We start from the raw sequence: 17,764 nt of genomic DNA on the forward strand, positions 1-17,764 counted from the left end.
TATCTGGGGCCTTTGCTGACCCTGGGGCGACTGGCCCTCCCAGGACGAGCCAGTTCCAGGAGAGAGTAAGCAGCCTTTCACACCCAGAGTCCACGCCTACACCACCCCCTCTAATGGGCTCTTACACACTGACTCGGACCCATTATTCCCTGTCCCTAATCACCCCAGGGGCAGGTACCAGACAACTAGGGGCAGCCCCTACCCCCTAGGGCCCCCTGCATTTATTCAGACTAGGCTAAGCCTGCTTGCCCTGCCTCGCCGTTCCTGTGGGAACCACAATAAAGGCTCCTGCCCGCGTCTTCCTGTTTTCCTCCTGTCCCTTGTGACTCCTGACCGACCCTGGTGTGTCCCTGTGTGGTCCCCCCTGGCCTGGTGGGTCCCCAATTCTTGGGAACTGTGAATAACAAACTATCTTTTCATGGGCGGCCATGTCCTGATCTGCTGGCCTCATCATACCCGAATAATAACAAACCTACATTTTAAAACAGAGGTTCACTCATGATATACTGAGTTCTAATCCTAATCCAGCCTCTGACTTACTGTGTGACTGGGGACAAAGCTGGGACCATATTAGAAGACCTTTAGGGGGCCTTCCCTGGTGACGCAGTGGTTAAGAATCCGCCTGCCAATGCAGGGGACAAGGGTTCGAGCCCTGGCCCGGGAAGATCCCACATGCCGCGGAGCAACTAAGCCCGTGAACCACAACTACTGAGCCTGTGCTCTAGAGCCTGCGAGCCACAACTACTGAGCCCGCACGCCTAGAGCCCGTGCTCCGGAACAAGAGAAGCCACTGCAATGAGAAGCCCGCGCACCACAACGAAGAGTAGCCCCCACTCGCCGCAACCAGAGAAAGCCCGCGTGCAGCAATGAAGACCCAACGCAGCCAAAAAATAAAAATTAAAAAAATTAAAAAAAAATAAATTAATTAAAAAAGAAAAAGAAAGAAGACCTTTAGGGGCTCCTGGCGCTGAACAAAGTGTCGATGCTCACCCGCGTGTGATCCAAAATAAAAGCAACACACAGTTATAAAAGAAGCAAGAGAAAAAGATCAACAAAAGTTCTCAATTTTCACACGATGACCACCCTGAGGCTTTCGGGCAGAAACAGAAAAGAATTAAATTGTCCTTAACACGGTGATACCTTGGTGTCCTTGGCAGGTGCTCTATCTGCCTTTTGGGGAAATCAGCACAGGACTCAGTCTGGGTTGTAAAGTAAAGTAGCGTTCGGCTCCGAACTGTGGAGCTAAAAATACCGTGCACCCCTTCCCCCATCCCAAGCTCCCAGCGATGTTTTGAGAACTAATAAGACAACAGATGGGAAGGCCCTGAGAACTCTCTGGAAGACATGCACTGATTTTAGTGAAGAGTACACTCTCAATGAATATGGTTCAGAAGGCCACGCTCGGGTTGCCTCATCTCTGCCCAGAGAATACATGCTTGGAGGCAGTAAGTTAATTTTATCAAGTAAAATATACATTGGAAAAACCCCGCACCCCGTGAGCCCAATACAAAGGAGTCCGGGATGATCATCTGTGCTTTGCTTCACAGGTAAAGAAAACGGGGAGTTGACCTTGCCCAAAAGGTCTGAGCTGTGGGAAAGGTAAGGTGCACTTGTTTTCAGGAACTCAGAGTTCTTTATGGCATCTAAACCTTCAAGAGAAATAGGTGCAATGCGAAGAACTAAAATGATACTAACTCTGGAGCAGCCTCTTTGCCAGACAGCAGGAAACGCTGACTTGCATTCTCATATTTAAATTTCACACCTCTGCACTGTAGCTACTACACTACTTGAGTGCTGATGAGAGGGTGCGGGTTTTGCCCAAGGAAATGATGAGTTGGACTTGAACGCAGATCTGCCTGATTTTCCAAAGCCCACGCATGCTCTGAACTCCCATACTCCTGCCTGGAGGTCACGAGACAGGAAGGAGAGCCCCTCTACCCTCCCGTGGGGAGTAATTGCTCCCTGGTTGATCTGCTAATTTATGTTCCCTGGCCCCTCCCCTCCTCCTCCCCGCCCTTCCACAGTCCCCACCGCCCCCAGCAGACACCCCCAGGCCGAGATCTTCTTGGCAGGCAGAGCCGGTTGCCCAAGACAATGGAAAGTCCCTCACCGTTCTTCCCATGACGCAGAGCGGCACAATACAAGCCCTTTCTTTGCCTACGGCCCAGCTGCCGGCCCAGGAGGGAACAAAGGGGCTTCGCAGACTGGAGGGCTCCGTAGGCCAGGAGCCCAGGGGAGGGGCGGAGGGGTGGGCACCTGATGCCTGGGGCTGTGGGGAGGCTGGCCCAGGGGCAGGAGAAGTCTGAGCGAGCTGTGGAGGAGGAGGCTGGGGTCCCTCCGGTCCAGGAGCAGTGAGGGTCTGAGAGTATGGGGGGCGAGAGGGGCGCCCCACAGTTTTCCCTACAGGTTAGGTCTCTCTGGGAGGGCACCTACCAACTGGCCGGAATCATTGCTAGAGGTTCTAGAACTTCGGCCAGCCCCAGGCCCCAGTCTTGAGGAGAAATCCCCAAATCACCGTGGTCCCGGAGTGAATGAGTCTCCGGGGTGAGAGGGGACGGGGGCACAGTGAAGTCCTGACTCTGCCCCTTCCCAGGTAGGTATGCTTGGACCAATCACTTAGCCTCGCTCAGCCTCAGTATCCTTGTCTGTAAAATGGGTAGATCCCGCAGTTCACAGGATGAAGTGAGCTAATGTATGAGAGAATAGTGTAAAGGTATTATTAGGGAGGAAGTGAGGGGGGGGTCTGGGAGAGATGGGGCCTCGAAGCCCCCAGAGGAGGGATCAGAAGGGGGCCACGGGATGGGGGAGGCTGACTCAGTGCTCAGCTGGGAAAGGAAAAGAATGTATGGTTCCTGCTTCCCCACAAAACCCCGACCCCCAAGGATGACTAGTAGGTAGGGAATGGGCCTCCTTGGCCCTCCTGGGGGCCCAGACCAAAGCCCTTTCATCCAAATCATCTCCTACCCTCTGTTCAGCACCTACTGTGCGCCAGACACTCCGTGGGGCAGCAATCCCGATGGGGATGGGAAAGCCAGAGGAGGAGGAGCTGGGAGGCCGCGCTGCGGGAGGGGCGTGGGCTACAGTCTGGCCTGCCCCTCCCCCAGCTCTCCAGTGCCAAAGGATGGGGTCTCCGCACGTGCTCCTCTCCGCCTCCACCTCCCAGAACATCTGTTTCTTTTCTGTATGGGGGTGGGGTGAGAAGAGAAGAAAGAAAGCGAGAGGGGACCAGGGGCTCCTATTCCGGCTTTCAACTCTCGCCCGGCCCTCGGTAATTGAATGCAGCTTCCCAGTAACCGGCCCAGCACAAAGAGGGCCTTTCACGGGCAGTCCCTCCAGGCTGCCAGGCAATCAGGTGACTGCTTCAGCTCCCCAGCCTCTTAACAGCAACTCAAAGCCACTCCATCAGCAATCACCAAGGTCTGGGGAGCGGGCGGGGGGAGCGCAGACGCCGGCCGGGCCTGGCGATGGGAGTGAGCAGGGTGGGGACCAGCGGGAGGGAGGACCCCGGAGAAAGGACGGAGACAAAAGAGAGGGAGCAATGGAAAGCCTTTAGCTTTTCTGCTTCTTTCTAGAAGGAGGGACGGTTGTATCAGACTCAGCAGGCGACAGGGCGGGTGCTGTCCTGGGCTTGGGGACCGGTGTCGAGAGCCCAGGGCGGGGCGGGGTGCCCTTATCTTGTTGAATCTCAAGAATTCTGGCAGGAACGTGTTGCCCCAGATGGCAGGTCACCCTGTGCGGCTCCTCGGGAGACTGGGAGCTGGAGCCCCTCCCCCGCCTGTGGTCCAGGGCTCCCTGCGCAGAGTCTAGCCTGAAGCCTGGATGGGAGTCTGTCACCTTGGATGCTCTCGCGCTTGAACCAGCCGAGGCCCCTCCTGCAGGGGCTGCAGCCCCCTGGGGGTTAGAGGTGGGGTGGGGCTGGGAGATGCCTCCTTGAGGCACATTTTTCTCCGGGGCTCTGGGCTCCTTACCCCTGCCGGGTGTCACGCAGGGCCCAACCTGTGTGTGGCCACTAACACCACCAGGCCTCCCAGAGGGTTCGTGGGTTAAGTGGTGCCATTCTCGAACAATCCTTAGAGCCATTCCTGGCTCCTAGTAAGGCCTTCGAAAATGTTCACTTTTCTGATTGGGTGCTCAATAAACAGTGTATAAAATCTAACATGGCCTATATATTTCCTTTTTCTCATAGGTTCAATTTCATTACAATGAGCTTAAAGGGGCTGCCCAGACATCACAAAGAACTGAGTATCGATTAGAAGAGACTTGCCATTGGCTTGGAATTCCTTTCCCATGGAGATTTACTTGTGTGCTAACTATGTGATTTTTCTACCCAATCTGGGCTCTGACTTTGAAATGAAGTAGGACAGTGGCCATACTTTCTTCTTAGAAGTTCCATCAAACAAGCCTCAGCCTTTGTGGGTCCCCCTGCCTGGAACCCCCTTCTCCTGTACCCCTTGAGATGCAGCCCCCAGCCCACCCCATGCCCCCTGAAAGGAGCCAGCCCCTCCCTCCTCTGCCTCCACCCACAGCCCTGTTATGGCCTTTCCCACGTTGTATCATGTGTGTTTGTTTATAAGAAACCTCGACTTGGACTTCCCTGGTGGCGCAGTGGTTAAGAATCCACCTGCCAATGCAGGGGACACGGGTTCAAGCCCTGGTCCGGGAAGATCCCACATGCCGCGGAGCAACTAAGCCCGTGCGCCACAACTACTGAGCCTGTGCTCTAGAGCCCACGTGCCACAACTACTGAGCCTGCAAGCCACAATTACTGAAGCTCGCGCACCTAGAGCCCGTGCTCCGCAATAAGAGAAGCCACCGCAATGAGAAGCCCGCGCACCGCAACGAAGAGTAGCCACAGCTTGCCGCAACTAGAGAAAGCCCGCGCGCAGCAACGAAGACCCAACGCAGCCAAAAATAAATAAATAAAATAAATAAATTTATAAAAAAAAAAAAAAAGGAAACCTTGACTTTGTGTTTATTACCATATCACAGGAAAATGGCTGGGCAAATTTCCCCCAATATTGGAGAGTGACTTTTGGGTGGTCTGACTTAGAATACCAGCCAGGCGGCATAGGCAAAATTTACTCTCGGGGACCTGGGCGGGTGGGGACATCACAAAGACAGCTGGCCTGAGGGGCTGGCTGTGTGGCCGCAGCCCTCAGGGATGTGCCCTTGCAGAAGCTGACACGGGCAGGGCTAACAGTGCATCCACCGTGAGCCCCGAACTGAAAGTCGTGACGGTGGATGCTGTACATTCCAGACACCGATGTGCGGTCCAGCTGCTTCTCAGGGGGGCGAGCGAGAAGCACCAGGGGCATCAGAGGGAGGCCAGCTGCTCTGTCTCCAGTCTGTCCCCTCCAGCCCACAGGGAGCCCCTGGGAGGCAGGGCCGCGTCGCCATCACCTCCTGGTCCTCAGAGTGAGTGCTGAGAAGTCACGGTCTGCTTCCCCCTGCACCCGCTAGAGCGGCCCTCACAGCCCTGGGCAAATGCTGACACCCAGGCCTCCTGAGCTGCTTCGGCGGGAACTCCAGTCTGACCCACAGAGGCACAGAGGAGTGGCCCTGGCTGAACAAGGCGTGACCCCACCTGTAGCTGCAGAATCACCGAGCATGCTCCTTGGGGTCCTGCCGGTGACACTTAGGGGCTCAGGGAGGCGGCTCTTTACCAACAGGTAATGGAAGCAATTCAACTTTTTGTTTTGTTTTGTTTTCTGGGTCACACCACACGGCTTGTGGGATCTTAGTTCCCTGACCAGGGATCGAACCAGGGCCTCAGCAGGGAAAGGGCTGAGTCCTAACCACTGGACCGCCAGGGAATTCTCACCATTTAACAATGCACAACGTACCAGTGCCCTGGGGCTGGGGGCACACAGGTGACTGACGGCTGAAACTCTCAGGGTACTCCTGGGCCCTTTTATGTCAGAGGACGCTAACACTCCGACAGTAGCCTCCTGGATCCTATACAACCTGCCGTGACCCTAAAGCCAGCGGCCTGGTTTTCCAGAACAATTCTAGAACAAACAGACCCAGGTGATCCTGGTTGCCTTTTCTAGGGCCCCTGTGATGAACTTGGCACTGCACAGGCCCGACTCCATGTCACCTAACGCACTCCTGTAACCGCCCCTTGGACAGACGGTCCTACTGTGCTGTGTGGGTGAGGGCTTGAAGGATCTCCCCAGCCCCCATCCCAGGGTCAGTAAAGGGTGGGCTGGGATTCAAGTCCAGGGTCACACACCAACCACAACTAAGCGCTGCTGGTTTTCAAATGACTGCCCCCCTTCAGAGCAGCCTCAGAACCGGCTGGACAATCACGCCAGTGATCCACTGTCCAAAGCCGCTAGGGTGTCTTTCCTGGGGAAAATTCTAGTGCCTGTAGCACGTCCCTCTGAGTGTCTGTCTTTATCTTTTAAAGACAGGCTGGAGTTTATTTATTTTTTAGAAAATCCAGTTGCTTATCCTCAAGACTGTTTCATCAGCTAGTTCTGAAGGTCTTTCCAGAAAGGTCTGCCATGAGGGCAACATCACCGGCTTCAGGACAGGGGTAGGACCGAGGGGCTGATCTGGGTTCTGACATCCTAAGGCCTGGGTGTAGCATCTGGCTCTACAATCTGGAAGCCTGGGTTTGCACTTTCGGACCTGAGCCGACTCACTTAAGCTCTCCCAGCCTCAGTTTCCCCATCTGTACAAAAAAGATGACACCAAGGTCTGCCTTGGAGTGTCGGTGTGAAGATGCACCGTGGCGAGGCACTTGGGATGCCGAGTGTGGCCCCGCGGGCGGGGTGGGGGGTGGTTGCCTACCGTCATCAGCGTTACTTTGAAGGGCCTCTTTGAATGTCTGAGATCTGATGCCGGTTATTCCATGAATCTCTGTTTCTGTATCCCGCTAACCATATACGGTTTTGAGTCTGTTCAACCTGACTACCTTCCCCAGTGACCCTCTCACGCTTTCAACAGATCCGCACAGGGAGCCCACATGCCAGTGCCGTGCAGGACTCTGGGGACACAGCAGTGGTCAGAACTGTCACGAGTTCCTGCTCTTATGCAACTTAGCTTTCAGAGTACATAAACCCAACTCAACTCAACCCAGCCCCAAATCAAATCCAGAACCATCCCAAACGCTGCAGGTGGAACTCCAGGCCTGGGCTATGGTCCTCGGTTTGGGCATTCTGGAACCAGGAAGCCTCCTTCCTCTAGGGTATGTGCTCCCGGAAGGGGTGGTTGGTTCCAGGTTGCTATGGAAACAGCGTTCAAGTGAAGGGCTTGTTCTGAACCAATGAGACCAGTAGCTAAATGGAGGATTCTGGGTACTCTGCCGCCCTGGGGTAACTTCTGAAGCAGGATGCTCTCGGGATGGGAATTCTTCTCCCAGCAACCTCTTCAAGGCTGGGGGGCCCTGGCATGGCCTCAGGGACCAGCTCTGTATCCCATGTGAGGGTCCTCCAGACTCCTGCAGGGATGGCCACAGAAAGCTCCGGAGACATCGGGCAGTATCGTCTGCACTCAGGTGGCTTACTCTCTGAAAGGTCGGGGCTCAGCTGATGAGGGTGGGTAATAATGCCCTCTGCAGAAGGTCAAGGGGGGCTGAGCAGAGCAACCCTTCCACCAGGCACCACGCTGCTCTCTCCACAGACAGGAGTGGGGCTCAAGCAGCCCTTTGTTACCACCCCACGGGCACGGGGGATCCCTTTCAAAATTTTTGAATTTTACCTTGGGTACCTACAAGCCAAATGCTCATCACCATCTTTGGGGAGAAAGAAAGAAAAACCATGCTTTAGGAAGCATGGCCTTGTAAGTCCCCAGTACGGATGTGGCTGCAAAGAGTTAAATACTCATAACAAGATGCCACAACCTGAATCATGTGAGTCCCCGTGTAACCCAGGCTAAGCTGGGGTCTCTGTCCCTGCCAGCTCTGAGCTGGGGTGTCAGCTCCAGCCTCCCTGGCTCTGCCAAGCCCAACAGTAACCCTGGCTGAACAAAACAGCAGCGAGCAAGAGGCCCCCGGTTCACGGGGCCGCGACTGGATCCCAGGCTTGCTGGCACATCCTGCCCGGCCAGCAGCTCCGCTCCCTGCTGGCACCTCTTCCTTCTCATCCTCTCCCAGGACCGGGCAGAAAGGTCCAGGGCGTGGGACACAGTAGCCTTTTGCTGCCCCTTCCTCAGCAACCGCCAGGCTTGGCCAAGGCCGAGAGGGCTGGGGTAAGAGGCTGTAACATCACTTCGTTGGAATGCACTCAATCCCCTCTCCCTAAAGTCTGGGGCAGGGTCCCAGGGTCCCGCATGGCCACCTAATGGCAGCCTCTCTAAAGCTCTGGATCTCCCAAAGGCACCATCCCCTTTTCAATATTAAGAGCTGGCATTTATGCAATGTAATCTCAGCAACTCCTCCCCACAACCCCATGAGCCCATTCTACAGATAGAGGAACTGAGGGTCCAAGACATTACTCAGCACACCCATGACGCCCGTGGCTCCTAGGCAGCAGAGCCAGGATCCAGCTCAGGTCTGAGCCTCCAAAGCTTAACGCTTTAACGGTCTACACCGCTTCCCATCCTTGGGGGTCCAGGGCACCCAGGCCCCCATTTCTGGAGCTCATTCTGACCCCGACTAGCTAAGTTCAGTGGTTCTCCGGGCTCTGGCAAAGCAGGGCTGCTGTGTCAACCTCACTCTCCTCGTCTTCATGCTCCTTTGTAGCCCGGAGATACTGAGGGACAGAGCACGTGGGGTGACCCTTGCAAATCCAGAGGGCCATGCTCTTGGGGGCTCCAGGGACCCCACTAGCCCAGGGTGCAGACTCTGAGCAGAGCTTGGGAGGTGGCAGTTGGCCTACATACACCTTCCGGCTAGTTTCCTGGGGCCCCTTGGTTTTTCCGGCCCGTAAAGGAAAGGAGGGAAGGAAGCGATAGGCAGGTTCACACTGTGGGGTGGGCTGCTTCACCTCCCTCCCCGGGGCCCCTGGCCCTCCTGCCCCTCACCTGCGAGTCCGAGATTTCCGAGGGTTTCTCCGTCAGGCTGCTGCTCTCGGCCGGGATGACGTCGTTGTACTTGGTGACGTCCTCGTCGGAGTACTGGAGGCTGCCCGGGCTGGGCCGGGGGGGAGACCTAGAGAGTGGGGGCCGGGGGTGCAGAGCTGAGACCCGGCCTCGCTCCCAGCGGCCTCCTCCAGCCCGGGAGGCACAGGGGAGCCTGGAGGCCCTCACACCCCTCTGTCTGTGTTCCTCCTTCCCGTGTCTGCTCGTCTGGCAGGCCTGGGCCTTGCAGAGGAGGGCCTTGGGCTGGAGGCCCTGCCTGGGGCTGGGGAAGGCTCCAGGTCTGGAAGGCCTAGGACAAGTCTCCCAAACCAGCTCAGGGAAACGGGGGGGGGGGGGCGGCTCGGGGAAGGAGAACCTTGACTCTAAAGCCCCAGGCACTGGGAGCGCTTGGCAGTGAATGTTACAAAGCAATTCTGGGCGCCACTGAGACCTCCTGGATCGGAATCTCAGGTGAGGTCTGGACACCTGCCCTGCAGACAAACTCCCCATGTGACTCTTAAACTCACAAAGTGAGCTTCAGAGAGTTAACACAGAGGATTAGGGAAAAAAGGAGACTCACGGCCTCCCTCCCTCCACATCTGCTCAGAGACCAGCGATAGGCTAAGTCACACCCTACCTTGAAAAATCAGCCCTAGAGAAAGTTGTGCTGTTTCCCAGGGGCTTGGCTCTGAGTCATCTGAACAAACAGCCAGGACAGGGCGCCTTGGGCACTCTGCCTGTTGTGGGGTGCATGAGAGGGTGGGGGACAGGATGGGGGCAGGGGAGGCCAGCTGGCAGGCTCCCAGGGGCCCTGGGCAGGTGGCTGGGGTCCCCCATGACTCTGTCCTATTTGTGTCTTCTCAGGATTGGGTGCAAGGGGGCCCTGCCCAGGGCCTGATGCCCCCATGATCTGCCTACCCTGCTCCAGGAAGCGTTTATGGCACCGAGGCCCTGAACCCCAGCTGTCCTGCTTGGGCTGGAGGCGGTTTGCTGCCAAAATGCCACTCCGAGAACAATCTGGTGGCCTGGGACTGTGTCACAAGCAACCCCCCCTGCTACCTCCAACCTCTTGTACTATATCTGCATGGATTTTATTCCAATCAACAAAGCTGCATCTTTAAACTACTTAAGAATAAGATGGCAGAACGAGGAGCAACTTCATGCAGACAAGACAGGCAAAAGAGGACACGGGCAGGAGGGAGAAAAAGGGGTGCCAGGCTAATGCAGTCTTGGCGACATGCAGGGTGAGTGGGCGCTGATGTGTCACTGTGATTGGGTCAGGCCCCCGGAGCCCGGGGCTGGTTTGGGGGGCACGGACTTCTGTGTATACACAGCGGGGTAGGGGCCGCAGTGTGTGGACACCGGGGGCGTGAGAGGCAGGCGAGGCCAGGCTGTGGGTGAAACGTCCTCTTGTTCCACGTGGCAGGGCCCCAGAGCCAGCCTGGCCGGCCACTGCGGCCTCAAACGGCTCTTTCTTTGGAAAGCTGGCTTTGGCAGGGGATGAGAGCGGGGCTGGCCGGCCTGCACAGCCCTCCCGCTGTCCTCCTGCTGGACACACACGTCGCCTCTTCCTTCCAGGACCAGACAGAGGGAAGCTTTGTGAGCTGTGCCCGGGAGAAGCAAATCCCCCCACTCCCGCGGGCACCTCCAAGGAGCCGGGAATGTTAACAGGGCCGAGGCTGGAGAGAGGAGCCCCTGGGCCGCAGCCCCAATCCCTCCCGTGCTCCCGGGAGCCTGACACTGCCAGGTCAATCAGGTGAGGCTCACACGAGCCAAGGCAGCTGCCCCTGCCCTTGGATACAGGCAGCCTGGCCCGCCACAGCGAGTGGGGCTAGGAGGGGCCTGGGGCTGGAGAGGTGTCAGGAGGAGACAGGAGCTGGACAGCCTAGACCTTCCCTGGTTGGCTGCTCTCAAGATGCTGCCCTTTGAGGATGCGGTGGAGCCTGTGGACTTGGGGGGCGGGTGGAGGAAACTGTCTACAACCACAGCAGGTACGAGTAGGTACCCGGGGGAGAGGGCGTCCACACTCTGACGGCCCTCTCCTTCCGGAAGGAGGACAAGTTAAGCGGTCATGGGGGGACTCCTGCCTGGCCCACCTTCGCTGGGCGCATCTCGCCTTTAGGGCCAGTAACTGTCACGGCTTCAGGCCTGTACTAGGAGCAGCTGGCCCCCAACAGCAGTCGGTGGTTTGCAGAATTGTGCAAGTGATTTGTATTCTGCTGTGTTTGGCACAAACCCTGTGTACCCACCTCCTCGTGACCTTCTCCCCAGCCCCCGTGGAGCTGCCTGGGCCCGGCTCTGTCTTCCTCGTGCCCATTCCCAGCGGACGCCGCTCCAGGACAGGACCCTGCCTGCTCTGTGGCCCTCCCAGGAGTCCCCCAGTCCCTTGGCACAGCTGGCCCCCAAACCTCCATCCCCCGGTCCCCCACGCAGAGAGCCCACTACCTGGTATACAGGCCGTTCTTTCGGCAGAAGGAGTTCTTGACTGAGAGCCTCCGGTTGTTGAGTTCTAGGGCAGGAAAACTGCTTTCATCCAAGCTCATCATCTCCCCATGGCCCAGGGCACCAGACTTGGCACTGTTCCCTGGGAAGAGAGAGGGTGGGGACTGACATCCGTCACTCACTCCATCCCTTTAGACCAGGAGGCCTCCCCGTCTCCCCCATGGCTGGGCTGCCCTCCTTCTCTTGTTAGGGTTGAAACCAAAATAGGAGATGGAGATTGCGGGTAGGAACCCTAGGCTGCCACCCCCCCACCACCTCAAATCAGAGCAAGTGCATTTCCAGGAGAGGGAAGACGCCACCCTTGTCAAGAGGGAGGGAGCCCCGTGAAAGCCCCGTCCAGCCAGCAGGGCTCGGGGCCAGCTCACCCGAGTCTGTCTTCTTGGCGTACTTCTTGCTCTGGCCTCGGATGACGAGCACAAAGACCAGCAACAGGATGAAGATGAGGCCCACAAGCGCGATGACCACCAGGAACCACCACTCCTCGTAGAAGGGGTTGGCTTTCTGGGCTGCAGCGTGGAGCGGGTGTCAGGTCCCAGACCGCTCAGCTCCACCCTGGCTCCCAACCTCCTGCTCCAGCTGGGACCCTACCACCTGCTCTCACACGCTACGGGTAGTTGGATCTGTGCCCTCTGAGGTTGGTAGGGACGGTTTCATCTCAAGGGCCAGCTCTGACCGATCAGTAAAGTGCTGCCTGGAGGGCTGTTTTGAGAAAAGTTCTGAGGTCGGTTCTAGACCCCCTAGGAAACAGTGCTGGGATTGATTAGTGATGTCTGCTAAAGACACAGGAGGGAGGACCGGCAGCGTGTTTGCCATCTTTCCTTTCTTATTTTTCCTTGCCACCTGTGGCCCAGGGGCTACCTTGACAGACAGACACCAGTGTGGTTGGAAAGGTGATTGCCTGGCCTGTGATGGGCCTGGGAGAGTTTCTCCCAAGGTTCAGTTGTGACAGAAATCTTTTTCTGGTAGCAGAAGGCAGGGGGAGCTGGGAGGGTGGACATGAGTGGGTCTTCAGAAAGCCTCCTCCAGGGAAACTCCCCTTCCTCCAAAGCCCCCAGTACTGTGCTCCCTGCACCTGGCCGGTACTAATCCAGGCTGCTGCCTGACGGGGGCGGGCTCTTCTGTTTCATTCTTGAAGTGTTTACTTCCCATGATTTGTTTCTATCAGGGCAAGGGTGAAACTTGCCTGGTGAGTAGACATTTTGAGTTATTATTCCTGCCTTGAGGGAAGAGGCCTTGGTATTAAAAGTGGTTAGTGGTTAGATTTGGGGTCATGGGTTTCGATACTGGCATCCGCTGTGAGTTCGGAGACAATGGGAAGAGAAAGGCAAGGAGGAAGGGAGGGATGGAGTCCTGCCCTATCAGGGAGCTGCCTGCTCAGGCCTGTGCTTCACAGGCTGCTGGCTCTGTTTTGGGGGGAGGTTTCCACAGAAACACACAGTTTATGGCCTGGTGCCCTTGAATCTCCTGGGTGATAAGCTCAGGGAGACTCTCATCTTGGTCCCGCTGATTCATCCTCAAGCCCACTGGGCCCCCTGCCCAGGGCTTCTGGAGTCCTTGAAAAGGAACCCAAAAGACCCCTGGCCCCCAGCTCCTTCCAGAGTCGAAGGCTGACTCAGGCCCTGGCCCAGGGCTCTCTGCTTCAGAGAATTGAAGCGGTCCCCACCCCAGTCTTCCGGGGCTGCTACCTCTCCTCCTTCATCCCTGCCCCAGACTCCACCACAAGGCTCTTCAGTGGGGCGCCCTCACCCCTCACCCGCAGGCCAGTACCTGGCACAGACTGGGAGGGGCTGCTGGGGGTGCCAAAGCCGTAGTCGTTGACAGCGATGACCCGGAAGTCATAGCTCACGCCTGGCTTGAGGATGTCCATGCTGAACGTGTAGGACGTCACCTCCTTGGGGATGTCTTTGATGAGGATGTCCCAGAGCCCCTCGTCTGCAGGGGCACAGAGACGGAGGTGCCCGTGAGGAGGGGCCCTGCCCGACCCTAACTGGTGCTCCCTGATGCTGGGGCCTTTTGGGTCTGCCCCTTCGACACTGAATCTCCCGTGCATGGCACCTAGTAGGTCCTCAGGAGACATTTAAACAAAAGTATCTGACCTTTTTATTCTTTCTTTCCCTCTCTCTCTCTCTCTCTATCTGTCTAGGCTGCACCGCACAGCTTGTGGGATCTTAGTTCCCTGACAAGGGTTTGAATCCAGGCCCTGGCAGTGAGAGTGCCGAGTCCTAACCACTGGACCGCCAGGGAACTCCCTCTTTTTAATTAAAATGTCTGTAAAACATTAAAAAATGTATAATAAAAAAAATGTATAATAGGCAGAAACTCCTTTAACACCCGACCCAGTATCACCATCCAGAGAAGGAGCCTCACCATTGCAGCACTTTGTGCAGAAGAAATCTACCGATCCGTTTCCCTGTCAGTAAAACATGCTGGTCTGGGCTTCCCTGGTGGCGCAGTGGTTGAGAGTCTGCCTGCCAATGCAGGGGACACGGGTTCGAGCCCTGGTCTGGGAAGATCCCACATGCCGCGGAGCAACTGGGCCCGTGAGCCACAACTACCGAGCCTGCGCGTCTGGAGCCTGTGCTCCGCAACAAGAGAGGCCGCGACAGTGAGAGGCCCGCGCACTGCGATGAAGAGTGGCCCCCGCTCGCCGCAACTAGAGAAAGTCCTCGCACAGAAACGAAGACACGACACAGCCAAAACTAAATAAATAAATAATTAATTAAAAAAACAAAAAACAAAAAAAAACCCCCAAAAAACCCATGCTGGTCAGCATGCTTTTAAGAGGCTGCCTAATATGTTATCACAGGGGTAGACCTTCCTTTACTTAACCAGGCCCCTATTTTTCTGATCCCCCTTCCTATTCAAAACACCCACAGTAGTGGCATCAGACAAAAAGAAAAGGACTTTTTAACAATCGCTGTAGGAGGGATGGGGGCTGCCTGTGAGGTTCTGGTCAAGTTGCCTGGATGTGACGGGGCTCCGTTTGGGAGCAGAGATCTGAGGAGAGTGAGGGACCAGTGAGGGCTGGAGGGGACTCCGTCCGCTCTCCCCTTATACCCCCGTCCTTTGAGCTCCTGACTTAACCTTCAGGCCTGTCCCCCTTTGTCTGTGGCTCTCTGGGCCTTGTCCTCTTGGGACATAATTTATTTCCACCTGCTTCAAAAGGAATAAGCGCGCTGCCCATGCAAGAGAAGAGGCCAGCGGCATCCTCCAGGGCCCAGTGGCAACCCCCTCAGATGCTCTGTGTGGGGCCCACGGGGCTGCCTTGGCCTGGGAAAGAGGCTGAGTCCTCCTCCTGCTTGCATGAGTGCAGGGCTGATTCAGCAACCAAAGTGTCAAGCCACTTGGGCCCTGGACGGGACCCGTTTTCACATGGACCAGGGGTCCAGAGGTCTCAGAAGGGCCTTGGTGGGCTGAGCGCCCAGGTTTTCCATCCTGAGCAGCCGGCGGGTCACCCAGGCTGCCGCTGCCCTGGACCAGCTCCCACGGCACGTCCTCCACTCCTCTGGCTTCACTGTCCTTCCTTGTCTGCTTCTCAACTCCTTGGCGTAAGAGCCGTCTTTCTGGCCCACAGGCTGCTCCCAGCTCGGCCATTCTCCGGGGTGGATGGATTTTGTTTCCTTCCCCACACTATTTTTTACAGATCCACCCAAGTCAGGAATCCCGGTGGAGTGGCCGTAACTCCATCACCATTTCTGAATGTTGGACCAGGAGTGCGGTGGCACCTGTGGAGGCCCCCTTCCTGCCGTCCCGTCTGGGTCCCTCTGCTTGAAAGGCAGCCGTGGCGGTCCGTCTGCGTTCTGCTCTCCTTAGAAGGCTCCAGGGTCCTGAGCCTTGGCCTCATTTTCCCTCTTAATGATTTGTTTTTGGGTGCCTGCCTCATACACATCACATCTTTCTGTTGACTGTCTCTTTTCCTCCTGCTAGGCTGTGAAATTCCTCCAGGGCAGGGATCTGCCTCATCTGTCTCTGTAGCCCAGCACCCAGCACAGGCATACTTGAAGTGTTTTTGAATCAGTGAGTGCAAATCTTTCTTCCCTGGCCTTTCCATAGCATCATGAAACATAGGCCCCAATTTCAGTACTGCCCCGAAATACAAGTATTGGGGTGCAAATCCATTTTCCTCCTGTGACTTTGAAGTCTCTCATTCACCCTTGATGACAGGCACGGTGATGATAACAATTATGAAGATCAAACAGTGACACTCACTCCTTATCAAGCATCCTGGTTCCAAGGGCTTTACTGGCAGCAACGGTGAGAAGGAGGAACACTTGTACCCATGTTACAGATGAGGAAACCGAGGCTTGGAGACAGCTGAGCTCATCCTCCCAAGGTCATAGTGGCAGCGCTGGTGCTTCAGCCTTGAGATGTCTGATTCGTCCCAGCACTGAACTCCCACCCAGTGCCAAGGATGGTGCAGACCGTCATCAGCGTTTCCAGGTGGGCTTGGCCAGGACCCCGCTGCCTCCCAGAAGCTGGGGGCTCCAGCCTGCTGTCTGACCCTCCTTGTTCCTCCCCACACAGGAGCAAAGGTGGAGCCGGGGCGACGGGGCCAGGCCAGAAGCTGCAGGAACATCATGCTGTGTCTCTGGCCTACAGCCCTGGGAGTTGGCATGAAAGAATCCCTCCCTGGTCTGCAGTGTCTGGCTTCTCACGTTTAGTTGGTTCTGCCCAGGAGGAAGCACAGGCGATGCAGGTAGAGCCAAGGACGCGAGCGATTCCATCCTGAGGAGGACGTACAGCCAGGGGGAGAAGCACGGCATTCCTCTTGTGCTCCATCCTCTCCTCAGCACCGTCCATCCCCGTCACCGGCTCTCGGGTACCACTCCGAACCCCCGCCCTTCAGGGGGTCCTGGCTTGATCCTTCCTCTGACAATCAGTCCTTGACCCCAACTGTGTGGGCCGAGTCGCGGCCCCCAAACCTGGAACACCAGGTCCCCTGCCGGGCCTCCCAGGGAACGCTGGAAAATCCACAGGGCTGAAGTCCAGGGCCAACATTCCATAGCCTGGCGCCCCGGCAGGCCAACTTGGATGGAAAAAACAGGCACAGGCCCTGGTTGAGAGAAGCACGCGGAGGTCTCCCAGCCAAGTCAGCAGCTGGCCCTGGAGGGCCAGGGAGGGACCATCTGGAGAGGGGAGGGAGCCAAGGCTGCGTGTATCTTCCGGCTACACGTTGGATCTGAGCTGCTGGATGTAATAGCTATTTGTGACTGCAGTTATTAGCCCAAGATTAAGGCAATGACAGGGTGGTAGCGGCTTCCCGGAACCGCTGGAATGAACTATTGGCTATTGAGATGTTTAGCGCTCAGCTACCCCGCGGTATTAACCACGTCGCCGGGATGTGTCCGCACCCCGTTAGAAGTATTAGCTACTGAGCTGCCGGCTTCCCATTCCGATTAGTATTTGCTATTCGTGCTGCAGCAACAGTCTTTCTGTTTGTTTCTCAACCTCAATTACCTAATCACAGATCCACGGAATACCGAGAACAAGCCTCCAGCCTGCGCTGACTCTGGCACCTCTGATTAACTCAGAAACCTAGCAACGGAGGGCGCTGGCCGAGGCCGGGAGCTCCTGGGGGTAAGGGGAGCTGGAGAAGCAGGAGCCGGTGTCACCGAGACCGTGAAACAGGAGCTCGGAGGATAGCCCCCTGCAGCGACTTATCAACCGCACATCTCCTGATGGCTTTGGAAGTCCTTGTGATTCGATTTCAGGCTTGAGAGGAGAGACTGGGACATGACAGGAACTGCAGTGACAGCCACGATAGCGGGGACGGGCCTCAAAGAGGCAGCTGGGTCTCCGGGGGACAGCCAGCCTCCTTGTGGAGCTCTCGTCAGCGGGGTCGTGTGGAGGACGTGGGTGCTTAGCCGATGGGAGCCCAAATCTTTGTTCTCTGGCTTCTTGGATGACCCCTACGTGAGTCGGTCCTCACCTGGTGACAAGCGCTGTTCCCCGGGGCCTCCTGGGTTTTCCTTAACTAAGGGTGCAAGTCCCCGTTTCCCACTCGTCGTCACAGGGCCACCTCTAGCTTCTCCTGGGGGAGCACAAGCCCCTTCTCACGCGACGACATCAGTGCCCCAAGTGGAGGGACTCTGCTTCCGAGGGCGAGCCGGCTCAGGCCGGGCGGGACATACCTGAAGGTCTGGCCTCTATGACGTAGCGGGTGATGGGGCCTTTGCCGGGGTCTCCGCTGGACCAGTGGATGGCAATGGCCGAGCTGTACCGCACGATGATGGGCACTCCGGGCGGTCCGGGGGCACCT

At 56.9% G+C, this 17,764-nt stretch overlaps 1 protein-coding gene across 1 annotated transcript in view; it reads right to left on the reverse strand.

Moving 5' to 3' along the window:
* SDK2 (sidekick cell adhesion molecule 2) overlaps positions 1-17,764 on the reverse strand; it is a 272,507-nt gene that overhangs the window by 12,877 nt on the left and 241,866 nt on the right. The window contains exons 40-44 of the mRNA XM_082439834.1: positions 17,637-17,762; positions 13,273-13,437; positions 11,871-12,011; positions 11,449-11,587; positions 8,968-9,094 (exon numbers count right to left, since the gene is read on the reverse strand). Of these exons, the coding sequence (XP_082295960.1) occupies positions 8,968-9,094; positions 11,449-11,587; positions 11,871-12,011; positions 13,273-13,437; positions 17,637-17,762 (698 nt within the window). The remainder of the gene's footprint in view (positions 1-8,967; positions 9,095-11,448; positions 11,588-11,870; positions 12,012-13,272; positions 13,438-17,636; positions 17,763-17,764) is intronic.

Source organism: Balaenoptera physalus (genome assembly GCF_965194825.1).
Source record: "Balaenoptera physalus genome assembly, chromosome: 20".
Classification (NCBI taxonomy): Eukaryota; Metazoa; Chordata; class Mammalia; order Artiodactyla; family Balaenopteridae; genus Balaenoptera; species Balaenoptera physalus.